The sequence below is a fragment of the Corylus avellana genome, chromosome ca7, assembly GCF_901000735.1.
Source record: "Corylus avellana chromosome ca7, CavTom2PMs-1.0".
Classification (NCBI taxonomy): domain Eukaryota; kingdom Viridiplantae; phylum Streptophyta; class Magnoliopsida; order Fagales; family Betulaceae; genus Corylus; species Corylus avellana.
In genome coordinates this window covers 27,595,730-27,609,873 of record NC_081547.1, presented here as the reverse complement: position 1 = coordinate 27,609,873, position 14,144 = coordinate 27,595,730, and the positions used below count along the sequence as shown (strand labels likewise).

At 38.7% G+C, this 14,144-nt stretch overlaps 3 protein-coding genes across 6 annotated transcripts; 1 reads left to right on the top strand and 2 right to left on the bottom strand.

Moving 5' to 3' along the window:
* Positions 1–246: 246 nt before the first annotated feature.
* Positions 247–3,572, top strand: LOC132186306 (B-type cell cycle switch protein ccs52B). Its single transcript, XM_059600206.1, has 10 exons — positions 247–991; positions 1,177–1,299; positions 1,405–1,509; positions 1,818–1,997; positions 2,170–2,232; positions 2,343–2,537; positions 2,719–2,820; positions 2,923–2,985; positions 3,111–3,176; positions 3,304–3,572. Exons 1-10 carry the CDS (start codon positions 500–502, stop codon positions 3,355–3,357), a joined length of 1,443 nt encoding a protein of 480 aa, XP_059456189.1. The 5' UTR covers positions 247–499; the 3' UTR covers positions 3,358–3,572.
* A 713-nt stretch (positions 3,573–4,285) lies between these two features.
* On the bottom strand, positions 4,286–6,601 carry LOC132187207 (uncharacterized). Of its 4 annotated transcripts, none has more exons than XM_059601441.1 (6): positions 6,396–6,601; positions 6,218–6,304; positions 6,053–6,115; positions 5,771–5,872; positions 4,714–4,954; positions 4,286–4,627 (listed from the first exon to the last, which is right to left on the bottom strand). In XM_059601441.1, exons 1-6 carry the CDS (start codon positions 6,471–6,473, stop codon positions 4,503–4,505), a joined length of 696 nt encoding a protein of 231 aa, XP_059457424.1. In that variant the 5' UTR covers positions 6,474–6,601; the 3' UTR covers positions 4,286–4,502. The 4 variants fall into 4 exon arrangements, with proteins under 4 accessions (XP_059457424.1, XP_059457425.1, XP_059457422.1 ...); XM_059601442.1 differs by having other exon boundaries at positions 4,714–4,951; XM_059601439.1 differs by having other exon boundaries at positions 4,286–4,954.
* Positions 6,602–8,925: 2,324 nt separating this feature from the next.
* Positions 8,926–12,835, bottom strand: LOC132188631 (scarecrow-like protein 14). The gene is made up of 3 exons (XM_059603144.1): positions 12,671–12,835; positions 9,841–12,352; positions 8,926–9,698 (listed from the first exon to the last, which is right to left on the bottom strand). Exon 2 carries the CDS (start codon positions 12,171–12,173, stop codon positions 9,957–9,959), a length of 2,217 nt encoding a protein of 738 aa, XP_059459127.1. The 5' UTR covers positions 12,174–12,352; positions 12,671–12,835; the 3' UTR covers positions 8,926–9,698; positions 9,841–9,956.
* Between the last annotated feature and the right edge of the window lie 1,309 nt (positions 12,836–14,144).

Sequence of the window (14,144 nt, the reverse complement as noted above, 5' to 3'; positions counted from 1 at the left end):
ACACTGCAGACTAATATTTACCATTAGATAATCTGAACTGAAATAGAAATGATCTTAATTCGCAGATTTATCCTTATATACTTGGTGTGCAAAATGCTTTATTCCTTTTGATAAGTCAGTAATTAAAAGCTGCCTAAAAGTGCATAGGGAGCGCAAAGCAATAGAATAGTGAGATCCGAAGCAACGGCTACTTTCGTAACTAAACCTAAGTGCCAGCTTGGACAAGCTTGATTTATGTAAAAATTTGACCGTTGAGAATGTTGTCTTTTCCTTTCCCAAGACTCAAGACCTCTCCCTCGCTCCTATAAACCTTACCATTTTTGACCGTTACAAATCTTCCTTCACACAAAAACCCAAAACCTCAAGAAAAGCCCTCTTTGCTTACAGAAGAGAAGAGAGGCCTTTTCTCAGTTCCACAAGTCGATCTCCTTAGGGAACCCATTATCGTTCTCAAACCCAGGATCTCAAAGGAAGCGAAAAGATCAAAGACGACCCAGAAATGGATTCTCCACAACCAAGAAAACCCGGGCTCAATCTCCCGGCTGGGATGTCCGAGACATCGCTGCGCCTAGAGACCTTTTCCGATTCTTTTCGTGCAGTGCCGAATCTGGGATCGCCTCGAACGATATCAAACTTGTCGTCGCCCTCGAAATCTTCCACGTGCAGTGACAGATTCATACCCTGCAGATCGTCATCGAGGCTTCACACTTTCGGGCTAATCGAGAAGGCGTCGCCAGCTAAAGAAGGGGGAAACGAGGCCTATTCGAGGTTGTTGAGAATGGAACTTTTCGGGTCTGATTTTGGGTCTTTTTCTCCTGCAGGTCCAGGGTCGCCGATGAGTCCTAGCAAGAATATGCTACGGTTCAAGACCGAGAGCTCGGGCCCGAGTTCACCCTACTCTCCATCGATTTTAGGGCATGATAGTGGGCTCTCTTCCGAGACTTCGACTCCTCCCAAGCCACCTCGCAAGGTCCCCAAGACTCCCCATAAGGTCCTTTTCTTTTGTGCCTGAAACTATAAGAAAAACATTTTTTCAATTCAAAGCAAAGAGATTGAACTGAGGCACCGAGATGCAAATGAGAGCAAATGAACTAGCTAAATAGATTATAAAGAGCATAAACATAGTGGAAAATAGAGAAAAAGATTGATCGCTGAAGGTTAAATAAATGTTTGCAGGTTCTAGATGCCCCATCACTTCAAGATGACTTTTACTTGAACCTAGTGGATTGGTCCTCTCAAAATGTCCTTGCAGTTGGATTAGGCACCTCTGTTTATCTGTGGAGTGCTTCAAACAGCAAAGTAAGTTTAAATACTCTACTTCGTTGACAACACTTTGAACAATGAAAATGTGAGTTGTTGTTGTATGGGTTTTGTTGACATTCAAATATGATGTTCTGTTTTCAGGTAACGAAGTTGTGTGACTTGGGACCCCAAGACGGCGTGTGCTCAGTACAATGGACCCGAGAGGGTTCATACATATCAATTGGTACAAGTTTTGGTCAAGTTCAGGTAGCTACTTCTCTAATCTTGCATCTGGTCCTTTTATAATCACATCTTTTTCGCAGCCTAGTATATTCTTTTAGTCATTTACTTTTCTTAAGAACTTAAAGGTAATAGGAATAGATGAATTTAATTATTTCATTTATATTCGAACGCTCCTCTTTTCGTGTGAGCTCAAACTCTCCCTTAATAAGTGAACCCCTACACTTGAAAGAATCTGATACCATGTTAAAGTTATAGTTAATAAGAATTAATGAATTTATATTCTAAAAATTTATGGAGTTGAGATTTAGCTAGCGTTGTGGCTCCTGTAACAGGTCTGGGATGGGACTCAGTGCAAGAAAGTTCGAACCATGGCAGGGCATCAAACAAGAACTGGAGTCCTGGCATGGAATTCACGAATCTTAGCTTCTGGAAGCAGGGACCGCAACATACTGCAACACGATCTTCGGGTTCCAAGTGACTTTGTTAGCAAGCTAGTTGGTCACAAGTCTGAGGTGAAGCCATCTAAAAATTTCCTAGTAATCCTTTGTATCAAATGAGTAGCCCTTATTCCCAGCTAGTTGGCGTTGGCTATACAAATCTTTTGAATTATCCCATGTTATAATTCAACATATATTGAAGCAGTCTTTAAATGGTACTTTAGTCTTAACATTTTAGTGCAAACAGGTGTGTGGGTTAAAATGGTCCAATGATGACAGGGAACTTGCATCTGGTGGCAATGATAATCAGGTAGCCATCACTTAGTTTTTTTTGTTTGTTTTTCCTCATTCCTCTTGCCCTTTCTGTGTTTAGCTGTGCCTCTAGTCATTACTAATCGATTGTCTTGCTGATGACTCCAGCTGCTGGTCTGGAACCAACATTCTCAGCGACCAGCTTTGAGACTGATACAGCACAAAGCTGCTGTCAAGGCCATTGCTTGGTCACCCCACCAAAGTGGCCTTCTTGCATCTGGAGGTGGAACAGCTGATCGATGTATTCGCTTCTGGAACACCACCAACGGCCACCAATTGAACAGTGTTGACACGGGGAGCCAGGTATTTTTTGCCTTTAGGTTCTTTATAAATTAAAAGAAAGTCCAAAAACAACTTACGAAATCCTTCATTGGGTATTTCCAATTCAAATAACACATAATAAATTCATGCGAAATTTATTGTTGAGGAACTCTTATGCTGAAGTACAACTATACTTAAAAATCAATTTTCCTTTAACCATCAGGTTTGCAATCTTGCATGGAGTAAAAATGTGAATGAACTAGTAAGCACTCATGGGTATTCCCAGAATCAAATTATGGTGTGGAAGTATCCATCACTGTCAAAGGTATTAGCTTTTTCTGAGTCCTAAACTTCTTATTTTCAGATTAACCTGTCTGCAATTGTATGGTCATGAATCAATATACCCTTTTGAATTGGACTTTGATAGGTTGCAACTCTAACTGGACATAGCATGCGAGTACTCTACCTTGCAGTGTCACCTGATGGTCAGGTATTACACATCGTTTCCTTTAAAGCATTTTACAAACACTTGCAAACAAAATGCAAGGGCAAACATGCTTTCACATATACTACATATGCCATTGCTTAAAGAAAAAAGAAAATTTCCTTCTGCAGACAATAGTTACTGGAGCGGGAGATGAAACTCTCAGATTTTGGAATGTCTTCCCATCCATGAAAACGGTAAGTGTGACAATTGCAGATCCAATCACAATTTGGTAAAGATTAACTTGTAGTTGCTATCTTCTGATCAAATACTTTTACTCATCCTAATTCATTCTCCTCCTCATGTTTTCTATTGTTTCTTCAGACACCAATTAAAGATACAGGTCTTTGGTCACTAGGACGAACCTATATACGATGAGACTCTTTGCACATATGAAGCTAAATATTTTGCTCACAAAGGGGTAAAAGGAAGTGTATGATAATGTACTTTTATAAGTAGCCACGGATTTGCTGGAAAACTGGCATGTAATTTTATTTATTTCCTTAAATGTAATTTTTACAGTTTGCAGTAAAGTTCAAATCTGTAAAGTTTTTCCTTGTTTAGAATACTCGTACATCAATAACATTTTGCAATTTCTCTCTCATAACCTGAAAGTTTCTAGTGTCCCCTTTCCAGAGCCTAATTTCATTCATCATTGAGGGAAGATCATAACCTGGTGGAATCAAAACTGTGTAATAGTCTCTGCCTAGCATAGCTTACCATTAAAGCGAAGTTTAGATTGCCAAGGAGTTAGAAATTAGCTCTAGGAAGGTCATAACAAACAGATGACCTGTCTGGCCTGGCCTCAATAAGAGGATTTCAGTACTGTTTAAGCCAATCTTGAACGCAAGCAACTCTCAGCAAAAAAATCCTTTTCATCTTATCCTTCAGTCTCTCTCTCTCTCCCTTGTTTAGGTAATATTTGATGACCTCCACATCCAAATCCGAGTCACTCTATATACTAAAATTTGGTGTTTGTTTCATCTCATATATATATATATATTAAATGTTCATTCAAAATAAATGACCCCGAATTGAGGCATGGTTAAAGTGAAGGGAGGTCGGTCGCCCCCTAAGAAAGTGGTCCCTCACCCCAATGGGGTGGGTGGCCAACCACCTCAACGGGTGAGCCAAGCCATTGCCAACTACCTCCTCTAACTCAAGGTGAAAGATGGGTGACCTCCAAAATAACATAAAAGATAATGAACATAAATTAGCTACAAACTGTTTTGTAGGTCGTAGCTAATTCATGTCCTAAGATAATGGGAGTCAAATGGAAATGATTGTGCATGATAAAAAGAAACGATTCAAAATGAAATTGCAGGTTTCTTACATGTGAGTTATGGTTGGGAACCAAGCTTATTTATTCCCATATAAAATTAATAAACACGGCATTGCAGGTTACAAAGTGCTATATATTTCCTACTACAACGGAACCATTTCGCCAAAACGTGATTTGCCCAGCTATTTTTACTTTTGGCTACCTGCGTATGGTGCTAGAAGCCAAATATAGAACAAAAAAGCTACATCCTGGCTTGTGACTGCAAACCTTGACATATCAAATAATTCTCTCTGGATGAAGATCTTGTAGCTTTAGGCCTCAGCCAGGATGCCTTTCTAAAGAGTGGCTTGCATATCCGGCTGAATTCTGTAAAGCAAAAGGCAAAAAGAAAGAAAAATATGCAAACAAATCAGCAGAAAAAATAATTTTAGATCTATGAAATAAAATCCAACCTTGCACATCTTCACTCTCCAAAAGCTTAATGACAAGGTGGCCTCCTGCTTTCAATACACCGTTATTATCTGAATCAGAGGCTGGGCCATCCGGTTTATCACCCAGATTAGGTAATGCAGCCCCACCAACAGCCAAATCAAGTGCTCGCATTCCTAACTCAACTGATAAAGCTGCATCCCTTGTTGTGATTCCGGAAACCAAGGGACACATATCTGAGAGTATTACAGAAAATCCTCTCTGCTGCACAACAGGCAAACAAAAATCATCTGTATCCCTCTTCTATAAGGAGAGAGAAAGGGGAGAGACCCTAAAAATCGTTTGCCTTGAGAGAAACTAATCCCTCACATCTGAGGTGTTTGATGTTACAAAGGTTCAAACACACTAAGGCAATGAGGTTAAATGCCAACCTGATATTAGTAGGCAAGGAATAGATCAATACGAGGCAAACATATTGAAGAGAATCAACCAATAGACCATGCTGCCTGTTAATTAAGCTTTCAGATATAGTTTGACAATTCCAGAAAATTAGGTTCCTGTGAAGTTTGGGTTGGCCCCAAACTAAGGAACCTTTAGATTAACTAAGCCAAATGAAGATTCGACTTTATTAAAAAAAAAAAAATCATCTACAGAAAGTACATCCATTCCTATCTTTCTCTACTAGCCTTCTGGCAAAGCATTTTAGGATGAACATTCCCCAGCTAGGCCTGTATCCATAGTATAGTGCAACACTTAAGAAGTATCCTAAGCCTTACTCATTTGAAGGCTGATGAGATTATAGAGGCTATAAAAGCCAGACCAGATGCATGGGGGGATGGTTTCATTCAATATTAATTGGATCCTAAGTAACACCCTCAACCAAGCTTGGACCAGTGTAAGGGTTTACTATTTCCTTGGTGGGTGAGAATGACAAAGATTATAGCTTTAAGACAAAACGAAAGAAAGTAACTCAGTTCCATGCCATTACCAACACTAATTGAGTTAGACTGTAATGGAAAATAGTCAATACCATAAAATATGTCAAATTAGAATACCTTAGAGATACCCATATTGTAATACCTGAGGAGAGAGTGCCCTAACTTTGTCTTTGGAGAGGTTCATGACATCAGCAGAAACAGTTTTAACCCTTGCATCACAGTGAAGAGAAGGAACCTTCACCTTCTGCTCTGCATATTCCATATTTCACAAATTAACATTACAACCAAAAAAAAAAAAAAAAAGGAATTGTTTCTCCAAAAGTCAAATCCTTTACCGACAATCCCATTAGTATCAATATGCTTATAGAAACTAACACCAATAGAACAACAACTACTAAAGAATCAAAGAGTTAAAAAACTACACCTTGATATCAATGCCCACAACCACCCCACCATTTTTGAGCGGACCCAAACTCTGGCAAGCCACCTACAACAAGAAAATAAAGCCATAACACCATGAAACCCATAAAGAAAAGATGAAAAGGCAAAAAACAAAGATACCGATCAAAACCCATGAAACAATTAATACCTGAAGCCAAGCACCGGGGGCGCAGCCGAGGTCGAGAACGGACGAACCAGGTGTTATCAGTTTGTACTGCTTCTGCATCTGAAGCAGCTGTTTCACACGCAGAGAGAAAGAGAGAGACTTTAGACTTAGATTGGTAAAATGAAGCGGGAAAGGAAGGCGTAAAGAAACGAAAAAGTGCCTTGAAGGCGGAGCGTGCGACATAGCCAAGGCGTTGAGCCTCTCTGTAGAAGAAATCTGGTGCTCCTGCCCCACTCATCTACTCTCTTTCTTAGAAGCTCGTAATCTAAAACCCTTTTGAGGTTCAACGGGGTTTTGCCATTGCCGGGATTTAAACCCGGGTCGCCTCACCTTGGTGAAACCCAGGTATCCTAAACCGGACTTACCGTAGCTTTGACAGGAGGTCTTTTTTTTTTTAATAAATAATTCTTTTTATTTGAGGCTTTCTAATTCCTTTTTGGGCTTTAGGAGCTCTTGCGAGGGTGGGCTTTTAATTTAACTAGGTCTTGGGCCCTAGACTTATTTTTTATCCACATAAGTAGATCCCCATGTTAATTGAGCACGATTAAATTTGTAAAAAAGATATAATTCAGATAATAATTAACCATTATCAAAGTTGTGCAGGAAAGACCCATAGCCAATCTCAGGGGAACCGTGAAGCTTCATAAAATTCTTTTGTCCAAGTAGTTCACGTCTTTATATACATGCTTATTTCATCGAGTCATTCTCTAAGACAGTGCTCATCTAAATAACTGCTTAATAATAATAAAAAATTGAAGTGCAGAAACAACTAAGAGTTTTGCCTAGAAGTAGGCACCTGTCACGTCGACTTGTCTGTTGAGAATATTATTTTCTTATTTATTTTTATCTTTTTTTAATTAAAATATTCTCTTTTTAAAAATGAAGAACTTTTTCCAACATCTTAAAAGACGGGTTCAATGTTACAAAATTTGTGCGTGATTCAGATTAAGGATGACAAAAGTGAGTATTAGGGAATCACCTTTTTCCACAGTAACTCTCTCCAAGTCCATTTGATGAGATTCTCTCTAATTCTTGTAAGAGCTTCTCCTGTAGGAGTGTTCTCCATTAGAGTGTGTTTTAATTGCATATTACCAAGTATTTAAATGCTGTGTATGACTTTTTTGATCTGGATTGCGCGTGCGGAGAGAGAGAAATGCACCTTGTCACAGTGGAATAGCTCCACAGTTTTCTAGGATATTAAAAGTAAAGCAAGATGAACCAATTGGAAACACTAGGAGGGAGACAGGCAGACAAGAGAGAGGGGGACCAACACTAATATACGAGGAAAACTACTTCATTCCTAGGTATGGGGTGTCTCACTTACATAATAGGCACCACGTGACACCACGGCCTCCTCAAATAGAAGCTCGAGTATTTGAAATCGGGATTGCCGGCAATTTCCATCTGAATTTGCAGCGACTCTGCAATTGTGAGTTAAGAGCTGTTTAGACCGTTTAAATAGGGGTTTGTTAAACAACACCAAAGACCACCACACTATTTTTCTTATCTTTTCAAAAAAATCAACATAAAAAATATGTCTCTCAGTTGTCTGCATGATTACACTGCAATTTGCAGAAGTTGGCAGAAGATTCCAAACAAGTGTAGGTGGAAAGGCCATGCCAGCATATTATTACGATTTTGATTATGTGTATACTAGTTTTTGAACATCTTCTTTTTTTTCAATCCAATTTTTAGGCTCGGGATTGTCAGCAATTTCCATATGGATTTGCAGTGACTCTGCAATTGTGAGTTAAGAGTTGTTTAGACTGTCTCAACAGGGGTTTGTTAAACAACACCAAAGACCACCACACTATTCTTTTTATTTTTTCAAAAAAATCAACATAAAAAAAATGTCTCTCAGTTGCCTGCACGATTGCACTGCAATTTGCAGAAGTTGGCAGAAGATTCCGAACAAGTGTAGGTGGAAAGGCCATGCCAGCATACTATTGCGATTTTGATTATGTCTATTCTAGTTTTTTATTACCATCTTTTTTTTTAATCCAGTTTTTAGGCCCTGTTTGGCAACGGACTTTGGAATAGTTACTGTAGCATGATGGGCAAGCGGCCAATCAAGTACAACTAAAGTGTTGAAAATGTGTGTTGAAAAAAAAAATTGTGAACGTGAACCTGAAGTTATCACTCTACACTATGTTGTCCTTGATGGTATATCTTCCCATCATGCTACAGTATATGTCCCAAAATTTGAATTTATGTCATTTGCCAAACAGAGCCTAAGGATGAGTTCACTTCTTGACGAGGGTTTGCTCCTACTTTGATCAAATCAGCCATAGTTGGCTTTGGGCTACTTTGGAAAGAGAGAGGATGACCCATTTTTCAAATAGGACTTAGATTGGCCTCTTAGATTTAGGTTTGGTTGAGATTGTCACGCTAACATTACAAAATAGTTGTGGAAAAAAAAATACATATATGACATATAATATTACACATACTAATTGTAGAATTAGGTGTTGTATAAACCTCATGCATCATAAAAAAATTGTCAGGCGTGAACAGGTTGCATGAAAAGTCAAAGATGCCTTCAATTTTATGTCTTCTTCAATCTTTCGATTACATGACTTCAGAGTAGAGAATAAGCAATGGATATTTACCAAGTAATTAAAGAAACTTATGATCAAGTAATCCATCCAGTAAACATCGACCTTTTCATTAATCAAGTGAAGTGGCTTTATCTCTCTTTCTCCCATTGGGTCTCTCTTTCCAATCATCTCATGTTTAGTCAACTGCTCCATATAATCAATCTCTCAGAGGAAACAATTTTATATATTCAACATTGTTGGAAAAAGAAAAAAAATATATATTACACAAGGATTAAGTAAATATAACTGCTCCATTTCTCTGATAAGAAAATGGCCGGCAAATTATGCACTGCTACACGTTAAACAATTAAACAAACCATTAATTATGAAAGCAAAGGTGACAAAATTTTCACCATTAAATTAATATAAACAGAATCTTTGAGAAAACCACACATCTTCCTTCAATAGAGAAACAAGAAACAACACCCAAAAAAAGCAAAGAAAAGAAGTTACTGGATTTATATGCAGCCATATGAACATGATCAGCTACTGAAAAATGCCAAGCAGTGTCAGCAAGAACTCAAATAACAAGAACAGAGATATTCTTCTTTCTTCTGTTGTAGAGATTCTTCAAATTCTTTCACATTTCTACAAACTACTAAGAGGGGCCTAGGCATGATCACTGCTCATAAATATGATATGTTAAAGCTATTACCTTGCTCAAGGATCTTCTTTTAAATACGTTCTTTGAGGTATAAATCAGTAGCTCTTGAGATACAAGAAGTATATGGGCAGGCAAGGTAAGCGATGCATTTGTTGTTCATCTCGGAATAAAATGAGCGGTTCCGCCGCCTAGAATTCAAGAATAGGTCTTTCATAGCATGATGATGGGCAGGAAGCAGCCAACATTCTGTTCCCCAATTAACCTGCTCAGCAAAACATATTCAACTATCAATATTAAGTTCACTTACCTAACCATACAAAACAACGGCAAGATAACAGTAAGAAAGACAAATAATTTTTTTTTTTCAATAAAAAAAAAATATGGGGAAGGGAAAACTAAAGTACCTTGACTTCGTGCATCAGAAATACAAGAACAAAATCTCATAGCACAAAGGGGAGCAAGTCAACCACAGGAGAATCCCATGATCTTGACCTTCAATGAATTATTAGCAATCATGCCTCTAACTAGCTGGCCTCCAAGAAGAGAGTGCATAAAGAATTCGTCCCTTCCACCCTTGCAGCAGCCACTCACCATCTTCATCAATAAGAAAATCCTTATGGTAAGACGACTTTACCCTATCCTTTGACATGTTCACAATCTCCCGGTTCAAAGGGAGCGGCCTAAACCCAGCCCTCAGATTCCGGACCTGCCACTGCTTGTATGTCTCTGGCCTCTCAATTCTCTCTAAGCCCTCACATGCAATGACATTCATTGCCTCTCGCCCAAATATTTCCTTCTCAATCAGCAGCCTTTCTTCAATCTCACGGCTCACATTAGTCTCAAGCATATCAAACAGAGTAGAGTAGTGGAAGAGAGCCTCACGGAATCGTGTGATAAAGAAGGGTGCACTAAAAGCCCCATTCACGGTTCCCAGTATGAAAACATCTGGATTCATCTTCTTAATCAGGTTCAAAACAATATCTCTTGGACTCTCCACCACCACCGTCTCATCGAGTACATTTCTTAATCTGAAAATACAGTTCACAACTAGCACGTCGTCACTGTCAAGTTTGAGATCCTCAATTTGGATGGTGTCCCACTTTTGTGCTATCGCACGGAACTCAAATGGAACATTAAAAGTCTCTGCATATTTTGCTAAGCGGCGACCTGTCTCCTCAACCCTTTCTGCTGGTCGGAAACCAGGTTGGGGAAGATCAATCCCGGTAATTCGAAGCTTAGGAGGTCCACCAGACATAGATGAGAGACGTTGTATGAAGGAAGGCCATTGGAAACCATAAAGAATACCAAATTCAACAATGTGGAGTCTTGTTGCTTTTTCAGCTAAACTCATAATTGTCTTATTAGAAAAGAAATTTGCGAGCTTCTTAAAAGGACATGCATCAAGAAACAGATGGTATGCCTTCAAGACATCGGCAGCTGATGTTAGCCTGCTAATGAGGGCAGTATAGATCTGAGTACCAGAACCAGCAATGCGTGCCTCAAGACCATTAGCAAAATAGTGGGCCATTCTCTGCATCCCATCCCCCGTGGGAGAAGAATGTTGTCTGATCTGCTTCAGTAGCTCATTAGTGCTCCTCTGGTCATTGGCTGCAACAGCCTGCGCACACAGTGTCAAGAGACTTCTCAAATCCACCACATCCCTTTTTTTACCTTCCTTCTTCTTCCCACGGGCCTTTCCACCACTGGACCCTTTGGACTGACCATTCTGCAGCACATTCCCATTTTGCAAACCTTCCCAAAGAGGAGAATCGCCTTTTCCACAGTTTAATAAAACCATATCAAACATTTCTGAAGTCACAGTTGATTCCACATAGACTGCTGACTGCTTGTTACTCCTCCCTCCCTCTAAGTTCATATACTCAGGATGAGGATTCTTCTTTCCCCTCAACCCATCTGAGGAGTGCTGACCCTCATACTTCCCCTCTACCTTCACTACCTCCTTAGCATCTTCCTTCAACTCTTTAAATAACAAACTATTACTCTCAAAATCAACTATGAGACTATTTCCATTGGGAAGAAACTTGCTTGCTTCGTCGAACCCTCTTTTAAATTGCATAGCAGACTCACTCTCACAAAATATTTCAGGAACTCTAAGAGTGCTGACTAGAGAATCCACAGACCCATCTACAACATTACCAGTGCTGAGTGACGAGCTATAGGACGACTGAGAAACAATACGTGATGAGCTGCATTCATCCAAAGAAAAACTCCACCCAGTATCCACTAAGTTGTTACCATTAGTACTACTAGTAGTAGAATTATCATTGTGATTCCAAGCACGACTTTCATCTGGGGTTTCATGGTTTTGATCAACATAAGGTGGCAGGCCATGATAAGGTGTAGGAGCATACCTCTCTCCAAGGGCGGCCTCATACAATGATTTCTCGGTGGCTTGAAGCCAAGCTTCCTGAAACATGCAGGCCCTCACTTCCATATCTTCCTCCATAAGTATCTGGTTTATGTAACTCAAAACTACATCACTAAAATCACAGTCCTCATGGGAATCTCCCTCTGGGCTCAAACTTGAAGTCAGTTCCATATAAGTAGGGACTGGATCAGGTGGCAAGAGAGGAATTCTTGAATAGCTTTGATCAAGAAAGTTACTGTCCATTTTGAACCCGTTAATAAGATTCTGATTCGAGATCGCCAAAAGGGTCTCATCACCTGCTTCTAATCCATCGGCAGAACCATAGAAACCTCTAAAAGGTTGATCCATAGCCGTCTAGATTGTAAACATTCACAACTCTAAAACCCAAAAAGACTCACCTCAATACAATCTCATAAGTAACAGGGCACTTTCTGTCTCAATCTAAAACCCCGAGAAACATGAAAAAGACAATCAAACCTCACAAGTAAACAGAGCAATTTCTGTTTTCAAAGCCAAAAACCGAAATCCTGAGAAACATAAAAACAAAAACAAAAGCATGTGAAAATGGGTCAAGAAAAATGCTAACTTTGAGCAATAAATCGCATCGGAGACGCAAGTTTAACTTCATTCAACTACCAAACGAAACACAACTATAACATGGAATCGAAGGAAATAGACAGTTAAAACAGATGAAAAAACAACAAATATTGATCACTGTACGCTACAGTTTCGGACCACACAGTTATTATCAAACTAAACACAAAAAGAATGATTCTTTTTTACACAAACAAAATCAATCATTTCTTGCATGACGTCAAATCAGCTGGAATATAAATTCTATGTACCTGAGCCAAACTTAGGGGAGAGAGCGGGTGGGGGGGATTGGACAACCTAAGCTCTTCTGTTGAAAGATTGGAAAGATGGCATTTTTAGACGAAAGAGTGAATGCAAGGCTGCTATCTGAGGGTGATGAGGATTTTGGTGTTCGTGGGTGGAGGGGGACAACCTCAGCCGTCAAATTCTCAGAGGCTTCATAGTGGTTTCCTGTTCCTTTCATGATCAAGTATATGTACCTGCCAACACACGGGATTCTGTACACCTCTACTGCTCCACACTTATTTTTTTCCTCTTTCTTTTTTCCTAGTACCCTTTTTTTTTTTAAGTCAATTGAGAAAAGGTTACAAACTTAGAGAGGAAGGTTTTTTCTTTTTTGATCTTAATTTAAGAAATAATAGGGAATAATTAAGAATGCTTCCAAATACGAGGTTGTAAGTGGTTTATTATGCTAAAAAATATGAACCATAATTTACACTCTTAAAAACTTTATAAGCTTTCCAACTATAAAAAAATAACAAGTTAATATTAATATCAAAAATAATGAAAGCAAAGTTTCAATCATTGAAGAGGTATTGATGTTGAATGGCAAAAATGATGTCGATGACATCCCCTTCAAGCAAGAGAGAGCAGACACTAAGAGAGGCTTCTGATTGAGTGGCAAGAAGAATTGCTTGAGCTTCACCTAAAGCAGCATCAATGGTGGAAGATTTGAGTGTCATATACTGCTTTGATAGGACTATGGTTGTTTACTATTGGCAGGATCTTGAACATGCTCTCTTACTCTTGATAGCTCTTCAAAGCATATATACTTTTTGAGTGAGGTTATTTAATAGATTTTTGATACCATGTGTTTCAACTAGTTTTATTAGCTTTTCACTAACAACACTTATGGTATCAAGATCCGGCAAATTTTTTTTTGGCGGTTCTACTCACTTATCAGTATTTTAGTACAATTCATAGGTCACACTCTCCGTAGTGTTTGATTCTGATATCAAACGATATATATTTTGGATAGAACCCACCCTTAAAAGTGGATTTGCAAGAGGAAAGTACCCAAATACTTATATATACATATTTAAAATTAAACTTAATCGTAAGTTGGAATATAAATTAAAATTATAAAGCATAAAAGGTTGTTTAGTTATTATTGATTTGGATTTTGGCCATGCTGAGATGCTGACGACTTTTGTCTCTATATTCCCGCACTGATTTAGGAAAAGCAAAAAACCTTGTTAAAGTAAATCTTGAAGAAAGAGTTTCTAGGTGTGCGGAGGTACAACATAGTTTTAGTATGCACGGGAAAACATAAATAAAAAAGATCAGATCTAAGCTCCATGTGAAAGCATGTTCTTCGTAAAGATAAAGAGAACAAACAAATTAAGAAAAACTTTAAGAGAACTTTTTTTTTTTTTCTTTTTTTTTTGCAATTTTTTAAAAGCGGCCCAATTTACAAGATTATAAACAGCAAATTTGGACATAAAT